We start from the raw sequence: 19,773 nt of genomic DNA, 5'->3' as shown, positions 1-19,773 counted from the left end.
ACTCAGAGTTCTAGCAGCAGACACATCTCAACAACAACTGTTAAGAGGAGACTTTGTGCAGCAGGCCTTCATGGTAAAATAGCTGCTAGGAAACCACTGCTAAGGACAGGCAACAAGCAGAAGAGACTTGTTTGGGCTAAAGAACACAAGGAATGGACATTAGACCAGTGGAAATCTGTGCTTTGGTCTGATGAGTCCAAATTTGAGATCTTTGGTTCCAACCACCGTGTCTTTGTGCAACACAGAAAAGGTGAACGGATGGACTCTACATGCCTGGTTCCCACTGTGAAGCATGGAGGAGGAGGTGTGATGGTGTGGGGATGCTTTGCTGGTGACACTGTTGGGGATTTATTCAAAATTGAAGGCATACTGAACCAGCATGGCTACCACAGCATCTTGCAGTGGCATGCTATTCCATCCGGTTTGTGTTTAGTTGGACCATCATTTATTTTTCAACAGGATAATGACCCCAAACCACCTCCATGCTGTGTAAGAGCTATTTGACCAAGAAGGAGAGTGATGGGGTGCTACCCCAGATGACCTGGCCTCCACAGTCACCAGACCTGAACCCAATCGAGATGGTTTGTTGTGAGTTGGACCGCAGAGTGAAGGCAAAAGGGCCAACAAGTGCTAAGCATCTCTGGGAACTCCTTCAAGATTGTTGGAAGACCATTTCTGGTGACTACCTCTTGAAGCTCATCAAGAGAATGCCAAGAATGTGCAAATCAGTCATCAAAGCAAAAGGTGGCTACTTTGAAGAACCTAGAGTATAAGACATATTTTCAGTTGTTTTACACTTTTTTGTTAAGTATATAATTCCACATGTGTCAATTCATAGTTTTGATGCCTTCAGTGTGAATAAACAATTTTCATAGTCATGAAAATACAGAAAAATCTTTAAATTAGAAGGTGTGTCCAAACTTTTGGTCTGTACTGTACAACATAGGAGTAGAAACTTCAGACCTAAACCAGGGAAGCATAAAGTTATATCTGGAAGTTTCCAGCAGTAAGCTGGAAGCTTAGGTAGGGTGTGGTGCTCTCCAATTGGCTGGAGCAGGGAGCTGATAACTCTAGCTGGACAGCACACATATCAATACTGCCAGACTGGATGGCACTGGAGGTCTCAGCCACCCAAATCCAAGTAGCTGAACAAATCCTGCGCTGTCCAGAGCTTCTGGTCCCAATGCCTCTTCTATCACCAGCAGAATAAATACGGTGGCGCCTGGTGACAGAAGCGGACATCGCAGAAGCAGGTCCTGGTGAAGATGTGACATCAAGTTTTTGTGGATCCACTCACTAACTGTTTGGGGATTGATGGGTTAAGTGTAGATGCTTGTATAAGGACAGACTGGGTAGAGTGCGGTATTGTGGGGTCAGTTTTAGCGCACACCTGGGAATGTGGCCCAGAGTATGTAGGGGCTGGATTCCCTCCACTTGGGGTGACCTACAATGGGCGGTTTAGAGATCTTAAGATTTTGCGACATAGTAAGTAGGGGATAGCCGTAATTGTCAATTTGTAGGTCACCCAAGGGTAACAAATTGTTGCCTTTGTGGACTCTCGTTGGTGAAGGATCCAGAGTCACAGTATAGGATAAGGAGCTGCCCTGTAGGAAGACTGAGTTGGGGAATTTGAGGGGCTATCAATAATGTCTTAAAGAGGTAACTGTGAGGGAAGGGCAGGAGAGTCAAGACCACCTGTGCAGAAAAGATTGAGAGAGAACAAGACTACACCCAAGAGGGCAGAGATTGAGGAGCTTTGACTGTGAGTGAAGAAAGTGCTGCTAAAGTGTAAGAAGCCTGGTGTAAGGCAGGCTCGCCGAGAGTGAGTGTTGGTAAGAGGGAGTTACACAGACTGAAGGAGATTCAGAAGATGGAACCAAAGAGAACGGATCCTGACTGAGAGAGAGAATGTTGAAGGTGTCTCTTTCGGGATGGTTGTCCTCAAGACTTTTCCGTTGTCCTGTAAAAAGTTATGTAACATTCAAGTTTGTGCCTTGACTGAATAAAGTACACATAAAATTGAGTCTGTTCGTGGCTCTTTCCATGTCACACTGAGAGGAATGTGTCATTTTGTAATTCCTAATATTCTTTAAGGGGGCACAGCACACTATCCAACACCCTCCTTACTAATTATTTACTTATCAATATATAACCCACATAATATACTACAGGGTGGGCCACAAAAAAACAGCCCCCATTTCACCTTGTGTGGTTTGTTCTGAGTAATGCTTAGCGGCCTTATTCATCAGAAGTGTCTTACAGTAAAACTGTTGATGATACCCAAAGCAAACAAATCAGAGCTCAGTTTTTATTTTACCAGAGCAATAAGAAATGAATAAGGCCCATTGTATTCTTCTCTGCCAAACAGGAGGTATCTCTGCAGAGGGCAGTAATGCTGCAAAAACGTGTGACCAACATGCTGTATTCAATGGTCAGGACAGCACATCTAAACCTCTTCTATAAGTCTCGTGAAATTATAAGTGACATAACGGCCTACATACTTCAGGTGAGTTTTGTTGGGAATTTTAGTTCCACAACTAAAGACAAACTGGATGTCCTGAGTCCCACATACAGTTGTGCTTGAAAGCATGTGAACCCTTAAGAATTTTTCAGATTTCTGAAAAAATTTGACCTAAAACTACATCAGACTTTCACACAAGTCCTTCAAGTAGATAAGGAGACCCAAATAAAACAAATGAATAAGAAGTATTAGACTTTGATATTTTTTAAATGAGAAAAAATAACCAATATAACATGTCTGTGAGTGGTAAAAGTATATGAAACTTCTGCTTTCAGTATCTGGTTTGATCTCCTTGTGCAGCAATAACTGCATTTAAATGTTTCTGGTAATTGTTCCATAGTCTTGGACATCATCTTTGAGGAATTTTGGCCCATTCCTCCCTACAAAACAGCTTCATATCTCATAGTTCATGGGATTTCTCCCAAGAACTGTTTGCTTCAGGTCCTTCCTCAACATTTCTATAGGATTAAAGTCAGGACTATCACTTGGCCATTCCAAAAATTTAACTTTCTTCTTTCTTAACTATTGTTTTGCAGAACAACTCGTGTGCTTTCTGTCATTGTCTCACTGCATGACCTACATTCTCTTGAGATTCAGCGCCTTGATGTCCTGACATTATCTTTTAGAATTTTCTGATAAAATTCAAAATTCATTGTTCCATCAATGATAGCAAACTGTCATGGCCCAGATGCAGCAAAACAGGCCCAAACCATGATACTACGACTACCATGTTTCACAGACGGTATGATGTTTTTATGTTCTAATGCAGTGATTTTCTTCCGACAAACAAAACGCTTATTATTTAAACCATAAAGTCTCATTCATCCACAAAGCATTGTTCTATAGCCCTCTGGCTTGTCCAGGTGATCTTTACCAAACTACAGATAGGAGACTAAATTATTTTTCGAGACCCTACTGACAGATTCCCTTTAAAAATAATTTCACCCAACAAGTGAGCATTTTGATATTTGTCAGGTGATTGACAATCTGTTTAGACATGCCGATAATCGGGAAACAAGCATTTCCACTAATTGTCCGATGTGCATGAACCTTTAGAGAGAAGCCTGTGGAAAGTGAAAGATTGGTTGCCCCCATAGGTCTAGTGAGAGTTGTTGGAAACATTTTATTTTAATGTGTAAAATGTGTCTATGTGATTTTACAAGTGCATATTTTACATGTAGATAGATATTAATAACAGGCTGAAAAACTCATGCTGGAGAAGTTTGTTGAAAAGTTCATCTATATCTTTTTTCAAACTTTATGCAAGTCCTCTGAGATCTCTGTTGCTTAATATTTTCGGAAGAGTTTTCATTCTTTATTTTTTTCTGTATAAATTAACCATAATGAGACCATTCCCTGGAATGAACAAAACAAATGGGAATTTGAGTTCCTGAATTATGTATTTAATGTTAAAGTACAGATAAAATTATTTATTTATACAGAGACACAGACTATTAGAGGGCAGTGCACAAACTATGAAGATCATACAACTTGAGCAGAACATTATCTAATCATGGTAGGTATAAGAGACCATATCTATCTATCTATCTATCTATCTATCTATCTATATATCATCTCTACAGACTGACAGAGATCTGAGCTGAAGATCAAGTGCGGAGATCAGAGACACAACTGATGCACTGTTCTCTGGCTTTTGCTAGTCGTTGGTGGCCTCTCACTACTTCTGGAAGTGTAGTGATTGAGCAGCTTCGGAGAGAAGCTTTTGGCTCCACCAGTGTCAGTGCGCAAGCGCAGGAACAGGGATTTGAGTTTTAGGGGTCACTCGTTATGAGAAAACGAGGTAGAGAGAAAGCGAGAGTGTAACAGTGCACCAATACATCGGCCATGACAATGGTTCACCAAAGCGCCCTAATTTCCATATGGATTAAGAGTGAATTTCTCTGGCTCCGCACGACTAAAATGTATGTTACTGGTATGATTTTTACAGGGGCTAAGTTCCCTATATAGATGCTTAAGTAGCTGAATTTGCACCTTGGCTGTCACAGACTACCTTTAAAGAAAAATTGTAGCAAAAATGGAAACATGATCACAGCGTGTGCCTTTTTTTTTTCATTTATTCCACCTAAAACAATATAATCGCATGGTTAAACTGCACAATAAATTCCTACATGTGTCCTAGGTGATGTAACTGAAGTGATGTCACTTTGTCACTGAGTTGGAACTATTGTACTTGATGGGAATGGACAGTTTCAGCAAAATCCAAGGTATTATTTCTAGATATACAGTAGGTAAGGTCTATGTCCAGATTTCCGTTTGGCGTAGAAAACCCTGCTGGCTGGCTAACCCAGGACAGATCATGCAAATTTCACCAATCCACCAAATTGTGAAAAATAATATCATTCATCTAATTTACTAATATTTCATTGTTAAACCTTGTTCATACTTTACCTTGTTAATTCTAAATATGTTCCCATCACCACAAAATATTTTAATGCCAATTCAACCCTACGACATTAGTGTGGCCTCAGATGTTTCTTCTCAATAAGGAACTCATTAGGAGGAAAGTATACTAAAGTATCAGGTCTGATGTATTTACCATTCTTGTATTGGTCCATGATGTGCTATGGCTTGTAGTTCCAATGTAGCGCAAAAAAAACATCTCCATTACCAAAAATTGCCTACAAACCAAGTGGATAAATGGGACAATGCAATACTACCATATACTGGCTTCACAAAGATCACTTTTATGTATTTGTAGCACCCCGAGGACTCGGCTGCTACAGGGGTATTGCACCTCAAACCAGAGGTGTGGTATTCCACTCCCGGGTAAGGATGGAGTGTGGGACTGAGCTCAGATAGCTGCATGCACTACACTCACCCCATTTCCGGGGGACAGAACAACGGTACTCCCACCAGATAGATGTGCAGGTACGACAGCGTCTGTCCCTGGCTGGAGTGGGAGGGGGGGAGGAACATCCCAGTAGTGTAGGAGCAGTCAGGGGAGGGACTCTGGGCATAGGAAGGAGCCCATTGGGTGCTAGTCACCTGGGCTCGGGTGTCAGAGGGAGTATAAGAGGTGGGCACCATCTTGAGACAGGGAGTTGAGCCTGAGGAGAAGCTGAGGGAGAGTTCAGCCAAAGAGGGCTGACAGGGAGCTGTGGCTCCGGCTGGGCCCAGCTCCAGGGCCAGGCCTGTAGTGGAGAGGAGGAGGAAGAAAGGCCAGAGACGCAGGACAAGAGGGAACCCTGAGATCCCACAAGTTGACGGGTGAAGGGTTGGCAGAAAAGGTTACCGGATCCCAAGCTGGCAGAGGCAAGATATCCTTAACCAGGAACCGGAGGTCGTGGTCAAGCTTTGGCACGACCCTCACCACACCCACCAGGAAGGCATACCACGAATAGGGTCAGGAATGCCAGAGAAGGTTTTACCACCAAGAGGCCTGAGGGAGCCGGACAAAGGTGGGTCCCTGGTGGGAACGGCCAGTAGGAAGGAAGAGAGGGGAGCTCAGGACCACGCTCTGGAACTGCCTGGGGGTTGGCCGAGTCCCACACCTGGTGGACGCAGCACGACTCGGGTGGTCACTCAAGGCCGGAGTGACCGGGGCAACACCTGTGAGTAAAAACCCTGAAACTGCATCACATGTCTCTGAGCTTTCTTGCTGCACCATCGCTACCACCATCATCTACACTTGCTGCCCTGAGGCCGTACCCCTCCCGTTGGGGGTTATACCATCTACGCTGCACAACCATATCACCGGCCTCAGCGGACTGTCCTGCAGCAGCAGCCCTAAAGCTGCATTCAACGGGTGGCGTAGTCGTACAACACCCATCTATTCAAGACACTGCCGCTCAGCTTGACTCCCTGGGCACGGACCGGGTCACCGCCACGAGACTACTATCCCCATCTGATCCGGCTCCGGGTAGGCTCCCGCGTGCGCGATGCCGCACGACACAGCAGGCCCAGGGGCGCGTCAAATTTGGCGTAGTCGGCAGGATTTCGTGCCCGCAACCACCGGGTACTGCGTGCCTGAAGAAAAGTTTATATGTACCGTAAGAAGAAGTCTCCCGCCAGTTCCGGAGGGTCCCCGCCATCGGACGCCATCTCGGGTCGTTTCCCGCCGTTTGCCCGCCATCTGCAGCCTTTTCCCGCCATCCACGGAGTTTCCCGCCATAGGGAGACGATTCCCGCCATCTGAGACGATTTCCCGCCCTGGCAGAGCGGACGCCATTATGGGCGTGCCAGAGGGTGGCAAGAGACCACCTCCCATCGTGGGCCTGGTCCCAGAAGAGCGCCAAAAGCGGAGACCGCCCCCACCAGCAGAGACTGCAATGATAGAGATGTCCATCAGAGCGAGGGGTCTGCCCCTGGAACTGACAATCACCAAGTGGCCCCGGGACCACCCTCAGTATGGGCGGATCAAGAACAAAAGAGAGAGGATGGGTGCAGCCTGGAGGAGTCTGGAAAGATCGCACCCAGAGATGGAGGGAGAGTCAGGCAGCACCGACCCTCTGGTCAGGAGCCTGTTGCAGGCCGCCACCCCAGAAGGCCTGGTGGAGATCCTGGCACAGCTCCCCAAAGATCGGGAGCATGCACAGACAGCGCTGGAGGGCTTGGCTCGGAAGATGGCCCGAGTGCAGCAAGAAGTGCTGGCCGAGTGGAGCAGAGAAATGGCCCTGCAGGCTGGAACCCGCCAGCAAAGGACGTCACCCGGGACGAGGAGTCTGTCTGCCTCTGAGGATGGTGCAGGAGGGACGAAGGCCGGAGACAACGCCGTGGAAGGAGCTGAAGAGATGGAAGCAGGTAAAGGGGACGTCACCACCCCAGGCCTAGTAGCCGTGAGCCTGCCCCAGCTCCCCGTCGCAGAGCCCAAAATCCCCCTTACCGTGCCCGATGCTGCACCGCCACCGCTCCAAACTAGGCCTCAAGCGGCAGGAGCCGCGGCCACGCCCCCTGTGACGTCACGCGCCACAACCCTGAGCGCGGCCAAGCAGGAAACGCCACCGGCCTGGTCGCAAGGCCGAGTACCCCCGGGCGCCGCCGTTTCCACAGTGCCCTTAACCTTCAGAGCGCCACCGGCCTGGTCGCAAGGCCTGGTGAATCCGGGCGCCGCTACCACCACCGCGCCCTCAACCTCCACAGTGCTACCCTTGGGTGAAGACCTGTTCGCACAACATACTTGCCCGGATGGGCAGTCCTTTGTGTGGCCACCAGAGTACGTCAATCCCCGACTCCGGAAGGAATGGCCCCTGTGTGAGCCCCTGATCCCGGCTCCGGCGCCCGCCAAGATCACCCCACTCCCGTTGGAGGAGGCGCAGTTCGCATGGGACCCCACCGGTGAAAACCTCATGGGGTTCACCCAAGAGACCCGGGCGGCCGCAGCCCAGCGTGTGGAGTGCTGCCGACAACAACTAGAGGTCTTCAACAAAGAACGGCAAGAGAGGCGGGTCCGCGAGGAGCGGCTGCAGGTACAGAGCGCGGAGCAGAAACGCCGGACCCGGCGAAACCCCCATGCAGCCCACGGTCCCCGCGCCACCGGGACCGTAATCAAGTTCCAACTGGAGCACGGTTGGGGCTTTATCAGGGATCACAGGACCCCCGGCGACGTCTTCGTCACCCGTAGGGATGTTGAGTCCCACCTGCCAGAGGGACACCGCGGACGTGACCTTTACCTGGGTGACGAGGTCACCTTCACCCGGCATCAGTGCGCTAAAGGACCGTACGCCCTTCACGTACACCGGCTAACTGAGGAGGAGTTGCAGTATGAGGAAAGCCAAGAGGACCCGGACAGGTCTGAAGACTACCCTCAGGAGGAGACAAGGAGAGGACACCGTTGCTGAAGGGAAGTGGCATAAACTGAAGCTGTATATAGTTACCCATAGGGGTACTTGTCATACTGCTAATTAAAGTGTGTTCCCCGTTGGGACTAGTGTGAATTGTTCCCCGTGTGCCCCTATCCCCACAGGCTGAGGACTGTGAGCAGCCATTCCCCTATTCCCCACTGGTCGAGGACTGAGAGCGGCCATACCCTGTAAATAGTTGCGCTTCCTAAAGCGCCCCCTTCTGGTTTTATAAAGAACTGTTTTTCTACTAGTGACTGTTGCACGTTACCCGGTCACAAGTTGCACCGTGGCCGGAGGAACAAGAATGCTCTATATGGAAAAGTTTTATATCAAAAGTTTATACTGCTAGAATAATATATAAGAAGCTACCTGTCATGTTATATTTGCTGATAATGTTTTATAATGTTTTACCTGTTAGTGTATGTTTTAAAAAAAAAAAAAAGTTTGTAAGTTTTGGTATGTTTTACTCTTTTCCAGCCCGAGGACGTGCTATGGTTTACCAGGGGGGAATGTAGCACCCCGAGGACTCGGCTGCTACAGGGGTATTGCACCTCAAACCAGAGGTGTGGTATTCCACTCCCGGGTAAGGATGGAGTGTGGGACTGAGCTCAGATAGCTGCATGCACTACACTCACCCCATTTCCGGGGGACAGAACAACGGTACTCCCACCAGATAGATGTGCAGGTACGACAGCGTCTGTCCCTGGCTGGAGTGGGAGGGGGGGAGGAACATCCCAGTAGTGTAGGAGCAGTCAGGGGAGGGACTCTGGGCATAGGAAGGAGCCCATTGGGTGCTAGTCACCTGGGCTCGGGTGTCAGAGGGAGTATAAGAGGTGGGCACCATCTTGAGACAGGGAGTTGAGCCTGAGGAGAAGCTGAGGGAGAGTTCAGCCAAAGAGGGCTGACAGGGAGCTGTGGCTCCGGCTGGGCCCAGCTCCAGGGCCAGGCCTGTAGTGGAGAGGAGGAGGAAGAAAGGCCCAGAGACGCAGGACAAGAGGGAACCCTGAGATCCCACAAGTTGACGGGTGAAGGGTTGGCAGAAAAGGGTACTGGATCCCAAGCTGGCAGAGGCAAGATATCCTTAACCAGGAACCGGAGGTCGTGGTCAAGCTTTGGCACGACCCTCACCACACCCACCAGGAAGGCATACCACGAATAGGGTCAGGAAAGCCAGAGAAGGTTTTACCACCAAGAGGCCCGAGGGAGCCGGACAAAGGTGGGTCCCTGGTGGGAACAGCCAGTAGGAAGGAAGAGAGGGGAGCTCAGGACCACGCTCTGGAACTGCCTGGGGGTTGGCCGAGTCCCACACCTGGTGGACGCAGCACGACTCGGGTGGTCACTCAAGGCCGGAGTGACCGGGGCAACACCTGTGAGTAAAAACCCTGAAACTGCATCACATGTCTCTGAGCTTTCTTGCTGCACCATCGCTACCACCATCATCTACACTTGCTGCCCTGAGGCCGTACCCCTCCCGTTGGGGGTTATACCATCTACGCTGCACAACCATATCACCGGCCTCAGCGGACTGTCCTGCAGCAGCAGCCCTAAAGCTGCATTCAACGGGTGGCGTAGTCGTACAACACCCATCTATTCAAGACACTGCCGCTCAGCTTGACTCCCTGGGCACGGACCGGGTCACCGCCACGAGACTACTATCCCCATCTGATCCGGCTCCGGGTAGGCTCCCGCGTGCGCGATGCCGCACGACACAGCAGGCCCAGGGGCGCGTCATATTCATAAGATAAAATTTGAGGAATTTGAGAAAAACCTGTGTCTCGCATCATAGCACTAGGTCAAATACAGTATGTATACTACTGTATATGTTTGTGGGCCTTCCGGGTTATTTAAGACTTGTTAGAAGTGTAAGTCACGATGGCAAAAGCCAGGGGCAAGAATGAGATGTGTTGCATGTTTTTATTAATATGCACGAATATTTTTATAATTTTTTCTATACTGTAAAGAGGAGCTGCTCACCAGAACAGTTCAGCTAGTCATTCCCTGGCTTGATAGATGACCTACAGGCCAAGTACATCATCACAAGCCTCCTCCATCTGCATGTGCTTCATACACAGTGCACAGATGAATCAGATGCTAGTTTCCCTTACTTCACTATCCATGCTCATGCTTCTGCAGGAGGCTTAAAGGGACAGCAATTTGCCAATGGATATTGATTTGTATCTTTTGTTTTTTTTCTGCAAGTTTACACTGTTATTCATGAAAGATGCACTTACTGTATGTGTTCTGCAATAATCTTAGAGAGAATCTGTCTTCAAGTTTTTGCCACCTAATCTGAAAGCTGCACAATGTAGAGAAAGACCCTGATTCCAGCATTATGTCACTTAAGGAGCTGCTTGCTGTAGTTTTTGCAAAATAACTGGTTTATCAGCAGGTTATCACTAGAGGCCTTGTAAACTTACTGCAATGTAGTCCTCCATATTCATGAGCTCTATATAATCCCGCTCCCACCACTGATTGGCAGCTTTCCGCCTATGCACAGTGTACACAGAAAGCTATCAGTGGTGTGGGGGCGGGATTATACAGAGCTCAGCATTCAGAGAACTGGTAGATCTCCAGCAGAGAAAACTTATCAAAATTGCAGCAAGTAGCCCAGTTATTCATAGATCACTGGAATTTGTGTCTAGGCCCATGCATCATGTTGGTTTCGGCCAAAACTTGGTGACAGATTCTTTTTTTATGAATTAAGCTACTTACAAACATTGCCTCTATTTATAACAGCCTGCATATTCCTTTATTAGGTGGTATAAGGTAAAGTTGTATTTACTCAGTATTCACTCTGCTGCTCTGCTGCTCACAGGATACAGTACAATCTGCTGTGTAGTATGAGAAACATATCTTCAGAGAAAGAGAGGGAAAGAAAGAGTCATAAAGCAGTTAAGATTAAAGCTATGTGATGTTTGATGTCTTGTGCCTTAGTGAGGGAAAGAGGGCAGATAACCATATGTTCAGGGTACAGTACATGCAAGCATGTGATATGTATCATGTATGCAAATAGCCACTTCAGGAAGAGTACTGGAACTCTAATGCCACCTAGTCATATTAGCAATCATTAAAGTCAATATCTACTTTTTAAAGGGCCTTGCCAAATGACTGATGATAAGAAACCAAATGTGAGGAGCTGGCCTTGTTCTAAGACTATTAAACCAATGCACATGGAGCGCAGTCCATGGCTGTAAGGGATGCAGACTTTTTCCAGCACGGAGCACTGGTTCCGTCGATATTATTGTGTTTCATTAGAGATTTGCTTGCTGTGTTTTATTCATGTTCTGCTTGCTCGTCAGTTTATGTGCACTAATTTCACTTGTAAAGTTTCCAGCTTTCCAGTAATCTCATTAGTATCTCAGGAGCCTTAAGCCATTGTTCTAACAGCCATTAGTCACATTGTGTGGATGCGGATAGTAGACCCAGTGGAGCCGTCACCACAGGGGATATCACATGCAGTCACCAGTGATGGGCTTCTGAAATATTTTTCACTCTTTGAACTAAAAGCAAATGTTTACAGGGAAGAGTGTGAACACTTCTGTCCATTCAGGGGGCTGATCCTATGGAGGGAGGGATAAGCCACATGTTTAGTCAGGGAGTTGGTGGAATGACATAGAAGGGATAGGATCTAGGCTGAGATCCTGGAGCCATGGTCTATGGAGTTTTGGAGATCAGTTGTCGACTGGGGTAGATAAACGTGCTACTGTTGTGGGATCTGTCGTCTGGATTTAAACTTTCTTAAAGTACTGTTTCTACTGGATACCTAGGCTTCTATCATTTTATCTGTCGTCTGGAGGATCGTGGAATGTGAATACAGACTATACTGGCTGGACATACAAAACCTGTGGGCCAACCAAAAGTTGGGAGACAGTGACCATTGCCGGCACAAAGGCAGTGGAACTACCATCCCGGGGAGGGGATCTTGTGGACTGAGACAATTGTATTTTGGCCATTTACCTGGAGTTGTTGTAAAACCTTGATGCAAGGAATAAAATATTGTAGCATTGTTAAGCTGCCTAGGTGATTATTTACAACCCACAACCTCAGATCTTCCCAACAAACCAGAAACTTAATTTGCAGACATGCTTTGGGCTGTTGCCCCTCATCAGTGCAAAACAGGAGTGCTGGATTAGCTGTGTGATAGGCCTCTGATAGGGAGTCTAAGGGGTAAAGTTTTTACTTATGTAGAGCTCTCCTTGTCAGAGGTCTCTCACACAATCCAGCTCTTCTGCTTTGCATTAATGATCATGGGAAAACACCCCGAAGCACATCTGCAAATGTAGTGTCAAGCTTGGCTTCTTATCCCAATTCATGTGGCAAGGCACTTTAAAGGGACAGTATTGACTTTTAGGATTACTATTTTCAATATGTGACACTAGCATTCCAGTTCTCTTTCTTTCTGAAGAGAGTTGTATTTACTCTGTATTCACTCTGGGAAACTGTTTTGCTGCTTAGAGGATACTATACAATTTGCTACCCAGCATGAGAAACACATCCCCAGAGAAAAGATGGAGATAAAGAGTTAGGAAGCAGTTAAGATAAGAGCTATGTGATGTTTCACGCCATGTGCCTTAGTGAAGGGATTTATATTCTATTAACAGGGGAGCATTGCAAGGCCTATATCTTTTCCTATGCCAATTTGGGGCTCTCCACAAAAATAAATGTTAACCCTATACTACTCTTTTTAAAGTAAAAGTGTTTCCATATCATTTTTAGTCAAAAACATTTATCCTGTAATGGTTTTGTGTATTCTAAAAGTTAAACTTTTCATAACCCTTTGCTTTATTCTAAGCCTAATATTCGGACAATGAAGCTAACAAATGAGACAGTTGTAACTGAGTTTCTGCTTTTGGGTTTTTCTCTATTGAAAGAGACTGGATTCTGCCTCTTTATTATTATATGTATTATTTATATTGTCACCATAACAGCCAATTTATTAATTATCGTCATCGTAAAAACTGAGCACCGTCTACATAAGCCCATGTACTTTTTTATTGGTGGACTCTCATTTCTAGAGATCTGGTATCCTTCGGTCACTGTTCCCAGACTTCTCTGGTCTCTAAATACCAGAGAAGAGTCCATTTCTCCAGCTGGTTGTATGATGCAGTTTTACTTCCATTTTTCTCTAGGTGCAACAGAAATCTTTCTCCTGACCGTAATGGCCTACGACCGATATTTGGCCATATGTAATCCACTACGCTACTTAAGCATCATGAGCCCTATGGTTTGCACTAAACTTATCACTGGATCCTGGGTTGGTGGCTTTGTGGCAATTCTTGCCCCATGTCTACAAATCTCAAGTCTTTCATTTTGTGAAGGAAATCAAATTGACCATTACTATTGTGATCTTGGCTCTTTACTCAAGCTCTCTTGTTCGGAAACATCAAGTATCGAAAAACTGTTTTTCTGCCTCAGTTTGTTTATTATTTTAGGATGTTTTCTATTAATCATTGTCTCGTATATATGTATAATCAGAACAATAATGATGTTTCCAACCGCAAGTGGAAGAAGGAAAGCATTTTCAACTTTTGCCTCACACTTAATGGTTGTCTTACTATTTTACGGTCCAATTATCTTTATGTTTGTCCGACCCAGTACCGGTGGCCTCTTACACTTGAATAAAATAGTTTCTGTCATCCCGTCCGTAGTGACTCCTCTTCTGAATCCCATAATCTATACTCTGCGGAATCAGGAAGTGCTTGAGGCTATGAAGAAAAATGCCGTGGCAATTAATGTTTTCCACTGAACATAAAATGAAGTCTAAAATTAAAGCTAGGATTTTGTTAGCAGATTTCTGCCTATAACAAATGCCAATCGAGGAGATAGGTCGATTTCAGTTTGTTTTGGGTCAGAGCAAACTATATGGGGTACGAATGATAGTTAAAGGGGATGTCCAGTCTAGAATGACATGTCTGCAGTCACTCTGTGTGACTGCAGACTTGTGAATCCCCCCTGGCTGGCGCTGCGAGGATTCACAAACCTGCAGTCAAACAGAGTGACTGCAGACTTGTCATTCTAGACCGGACAACCACTTTAATACAATTATTTGGCCCCCCAAAATTTGAATATTGTTGGCAGATAATGACGATTTTTAGGACCCACATACATGTTCTATTCAACCAATCACTGAATTCTTTCTTATTCAGCGACTGATAGGTGGCATGTTTAGATGGTGATCATAAAACAAGGGTTGTTATGAAAAGTGTAAAAAGGCCTTTAGTTACAACTAAAAATGTAATGTATGTATTCAGCTGATAAACTACAGTGTTGCTTGAAAGTTTGTAAAACTTGCAAAGTATTCAATTTCTCTGCATACATTTGATGTAAGATTATGTCTGTTTTTTTCACAAAAGTCTTAAAAGTAGATAAAGAGAACTAAATAAAACAAATGAGTCAATAATATTAGACTTTGTCGATAATTAATTTATTTTGGGAAAATGATCTAATATCATGTTGGTGAGTGGCAAAATTTTGTGAATCTTTAGACTAGAAGATAATTTGAAGGTGAATTAGAGTCTGCTGTTCTCAGTCAATGGGATGACAATCAGGTATGATTGGCTGACCAGTTTTATTTAAAGAACTGGGATCTATCAAAAAGTAATCTTGATATACATGTTTGAGGTAGTATATCATGAAATGAGTACAGGAGATTCCTGAGGACCTTAGAAGAAGAGTTGTTGATGCTCATCAGGCTGGAAAAGGTTGCAAATCATTTCTAAAGAGTTTAGACACCAATAATCCCCAGTCTGATTATGTACAAATGGAGGACATTTTAAACTGTTACAAAGGAACCCAAGGTAACATCTAAGCAACTAAAGGCTCCCAAGGTAACATCTAAGCAACTGTGCTCTCTAACATTAGCTAATATGAATGTTCATGAGTCCTCTATCAGGAGGACGCAGAACAACAATGGTGAGAATGGCATGTTTGCAAAGAGAAAGTCACTGCTCTCCAAAAAGAACATTGCAGAGCTGCTGTCAGTCAGGGCCGGTGGTGTGGTTACAGCAGCCACTCTGTATACTCAAATTAGTTACTGAATCAGCACCAATGCCGCCCGATGACTGAAACCGTAACGCTGCCGGGGGGGGAAGTAAAGTTCATTTTCTCCCCACAGCATACAGCTAAGTGCGGGCGCCGGGCAGGAAAATAACGCTATTAACCTGCAGATTAACCTAATAGTATTTTTTTCTGGTGACAGGTTCCCTTTATATACAATTATTGCTGTATAAGGAGGTCACACTAAATACTGAAATCAAAGGTTCACATACTTTTTCCACTTACAGACTTGTGATATTTGATCTTTTTCCTAATTTAAAAAATGACAAAGTTTAATATTTTTATTCATCTGTTTGGATTTGATATCACAATCAAAAGGAGGACAAAAAATAGCTTTGGAGTAATGTGTTTACAATTATTATCCGAGCTATAAATCTTAATGTTTAATTTTATTTTAATTTAAAATGTATAGAAATTATAGAGAGTTATAGAATGTACCTCTATACATTTTAATTTAAAATAAAATGAAAAGTTGAGTTTTATAGCTTCGTGGAGAGGGATATTTATATGGGGTTTCCCCATCTGGATAAAATATGTTTGGATTTGGTTTTCCTTAACTACTTTTAGGGCTTGTATGAAAACTTGATGTAGTTTTAGGTCAACTTAATGCAGAAATATGGAACATTCTGATGGATTCACATATTTTCAGGTACCACAGTAAGTTAAACTACAAATAATGAATTAAAAATAAAAAGTATTATCTTTTTATATTTTTTGTTTTTGGTGTTCAGCGTTTAGTATAAATTCCATGTTAACTATATTTTGATTGAAACGATTATGGCAAAACTAAATATACATAGCATTTTATGTTATTCTACGGATTATTCTATGGAAAAATGTTTTTAAAATGCAGTGGTTCAGGATGAAAAAAAATCTCTGCCTCATCAAGACCCAAAGTAGCTGCAAAAAACGTTGACCCCAAAAGAGATGACTTTTTTTCAAAAGTGTTTGTGTGACACCCCAGGGGTCTGGTTGCCACAGTAACGTAATGTTATGTCTGAGAGCAGGTGGGAGGTCCTTTAGTCAGGGATCCTGTGCATGCCACACCTCCTGCCCAGTCTTGGGAGGGGAAGAACTTCCCCTATATAAACCTGGGGCTGAGGCAGGGTGAGTGAGTAGAAGAAGAGAAGAAGTAGAGACAGCATAGGAAGAAACAGCAGTTACAAGGAGTCAGGGGCTGGCAGCTGCAGAGTTCGCCCTGACTAAGAAGACTTTTTACCGGACCCGGAGTCCGAGGCTGTGGGGACTAATTCCTGCCCAGCAGCAGAATCCGTCAGGCAGGGGATTTCAGGTCCTCTGGCCCAGAAGCCCGAAGGCACGGTCACACGCGTGGGACCAGCACCGCCATCGTGGAGCGGAAGCCATTAGAAGGCCCCGAGTCACCGGCCATACGGGTGAGCACCACACGGTACACTCAGGGACGTGGGCTACTTACATCAGCTCCTAGCAAGGTAGCCAGAAGAGTACAGTCAGTTTGGGAGGCCTACAACTACGCCTGGCCAGGGGAGATCCCATCTGCTCAAGGACTGACCAGGCCCCATCCGCTAGCAAGTACTCCGGGAGGGTCTTTTGTTGTTACCAGTAAAGACCCTGAACTACACCGTACCGTCTCTGAGTGGTTCCTGCTACCCCCATCATCCACGTCGGCTGCCCTGAGGCCATACCCCTCCCGTTGGGGGCTATACTATCACGCTGCACAATCCCACCATCGGCCTCAGCGGTCTGCCCTGCAGCAGCAGCCCCCTGGCTGCACTCAACGGGTGGCGTAGTCATCAACCATTTACTACTAATGGACTGCCGTCTAGTTTGACTCCCTGGGCACGGACCGGGTCACCGCCACGAGACTACAACCCTCCACAGATCCGGCTCCGGGTAAGCTCCCGCATGCGCAGCGCAGCGCGACACAGGCCCAGGGGCGCGTCAACTTTGGCGTAGTCGGCAGGATTTCGTGCCCGCAACCACCGGGTACTGCGTGCCTGAAAAGCAAAGACTGTTCAAACTTACCAGTGGTGAAGATTCCCGCTATCCGTGGAGGTTTCCCGCCATCCGGCGCCATCTTCTACCTTCTTCCCGCCATCCGCGAAGTTTTCCCGCCATCTGGCGCCATCTTCGACCTTCTTCCCGCCATCCGTGGAGTTTTCCCGCCATTGGACGCCATCTTGAGGACGCCGCGCGGGAAGAAGAGGGGCGTGGACTCCGAAAGCGCGCGAGAACTGAAGCCCCGCCTCACGTCCGGACGTTGCGTAAGGTCCTGGAAGGAGCCCAGCAGACGCCGACGTCACAGGAGCGCGACGGAAGGTCCTCAACCCTGACGATCCACTGCGGAGCCGCGGCCTACGGAAGAGGATCATCGCAAGGTAGGCCACGGTCCACTAGGGGGGAGGAAGATGTCGGATACGGAGGAGAGCTTCACTGCCTCAACCCCCGCCAGCGCTACCGCTGCTGCAGTTATGCCCTTCACCATGCCCTATATCCCGGGAGCAGCTTGGCTACCCCAGTACTCAGGGGAGTCACATACCCTGCATGACTTTAGAGAAAAGCTGGATAGCCTCTTCCAGGTGTACCCCCTCACAGAAGAGCAAAAAGTGAGCATCCTGGTGGCCCAACTAACCGGGGCAGCCAAAAGAGAAGTAAAATCTTGGCCACCTGGGAGGAGGACTGTCGCAGAGATACTAACCCGGCTGAGGGACACCTTCGATACCCGCACCTCAGCCGAGATCAAGCTTAGATTCTACGGGTGCAAGCAGCGAGCGCATGAGAGTATAAGGGACTATGCACTAAACCTACAAGAGGCCCTGAGGGCCATAAAGCAGACCGACCCTGATGGGGTGGGAAACGAGGACAGGCTGTTGACTGAACAATTTATAGAGGGTTTATATTGCAATGCCCACCGAACCCAGTTGCGGGCAATGGCCTTACAGGATCCCCATCTGGACTTTGCACAGTTCAAGGATAGAGCTATCCGAGTGCTCCGAGAACCAGTACCGGGTGGCGTTGTGACCCACAGGCGCCCAGCTATCACTTACCACCAGGAGGCGGCGCCCTTGTCGACAGGGCCTGTGGGAGCTCATGCGCAGGCTTTGGACAATGACCCGGCTCCAGACCTACACCATCAGGTCCAAGAGCTAGTTAAGAGCGTTGCTGCGCTAACCCGAACTGTGCAGTCTTTACAGGTTTCCACCCCAGGGAAGATCCAGCTGGCATCCGGACCGGAGGACATCCCGTGGCGTCGACCAAGGAGGACCCCACCGGCCAGAGGAAGACCCAGTGACCGATACAGCGAGGACGGACGACCCATCTGCCGCCGCTGCAATCAACCCGGACATATGGAAAGGTACTGTTCTTTAAACGGGCACAACCTGGGGTAGAGGGCCAACCCCCAGGAAAAAGATCACCAGGCCCATCGAACTGGCGCGACAGATATGTGGGAGGACGTCCAGTCTTGCCTGTGGTACTGGATGGCATTCCCATGAGTGCCCTACTGGATACCGGGTCACAGGTCACCACCATCCCGTACGTGCTCTTCAAGCAGTACTGGAATGACTCGGATATTACCCGCTACCCTGACGACGACTTGAGTATCATCGCCAGCAATGGCCAGCCCGTGCCACAGATCGGATTTAAAGAGGTGACCCTCAAAATTGGTAGAGTCGAACTGGCCGCACAGGGACTGATCATTGTAGATATTGATAAACATGAGAGTCACCCAAAAATAACTCTAGGAACTAACGTAATTGAAAATTGTCTTGCAGAGGTGATTTTCCTTTTACAGCAGGTTGCCAAGAACGCCAGCTCCGGCGAGCAGCGGGTGCTCCAGAAAGAGATCCGGGCACTGATGCAACGGCAACAAGTGGAACTCTCCGGCGGTGAGATTGGTAGCGTAAGAATGTGTGACCCTTTTCCTATTGCCATGCCCCCAAAAAGTGAAATGATGATTTGGTGCCGGGCAGCTATTGGTCTGAGAGGTAGAGATTACCAGGCAATGGTAGAACCAGTTTACTCAGACAGTAGGCCCACCATTTTGACAGCACGGGGGGTGGTCAATGTACGCCATGGGAGGGTGCCCGTTCGCATAATAAATATCGGGGAGAGGGAAGTGTACCTGCCCCGGTATGCCACGCTAGCCAAATTATATACCACTAATCAAAATTCTATACAATCTGTGGAACCCTTGCCTCCATCTCACCCGGAGGAAGGTAACGGCTCTAAGAAAGACATGGAGGACTGGTGTCAGCAACTACATCTGGGTACTGACTCCACTCCCTCACATCAGAAACAAGGAGTCTATCGGGTGGTTCAAGAGTATGAGAGAGTGTTTAGTAAACACCCGTTAGACTTCGGGCGAGTCAAGGGGGTAGAACACCGCATCCCCACGGGAGATCATCCTCCCATAAA

At 47.0% G+C, this 19,773-nt stretch overlaps 1 protein-coding gene across 1 annotated transcript; it reads left to right on the top strand.

Annotated features, from left to right (window-relative positions):
- Nucleotides 1–13,129: 13,129 nt before the first annotated feature.
- LOC141155519 (olfactory receptor 6F1-like) lies at nt 13,130–14,068 on the top strand. Its single transcript, XM_073642388.1, has one exon. It carries the CDS (start codon nt 13,130–13,132, stop codon nt 14,066–14,068), a length of 939 nt encoding a protein of 312 aa, XP_073498489.1.
- The last annotated feature ends 5,705 nt before the right edge of the window (nt 14,069–19,773 follow it).

The sequence above is a fragment of the Phyllobates terribilis genome, unplaced genomic scaffold (assembly GCF_046119375.1).
Source record: "Phyllobates terribilis strain yellow unplaced genomic scaffold, ASM4611937v1 Scaffold_7__3_contigs__length_470593459, whole genome shotgun sequence".
NCBI lineage: Eukaryota > Metazoa > Chordata > Amphibia > Anura > Dendrobatidae > Phyllobates > Phyllobates terribilis.
Note: the sequence above shows the minus strand (reverse complement) of the source record. Positions and strands in the feature narration are given on the sequence as shown.

Bases quoted from the DNA above. Each gene is read 5' to 3' on its own strand.
- LOC141155519 (XM_073642388.1), top strand. From the start codon at position 13,130: ATGAAGCTAACAAATGAGACAGTTGTAACTGAGTTTCTGCTTTTGGGT.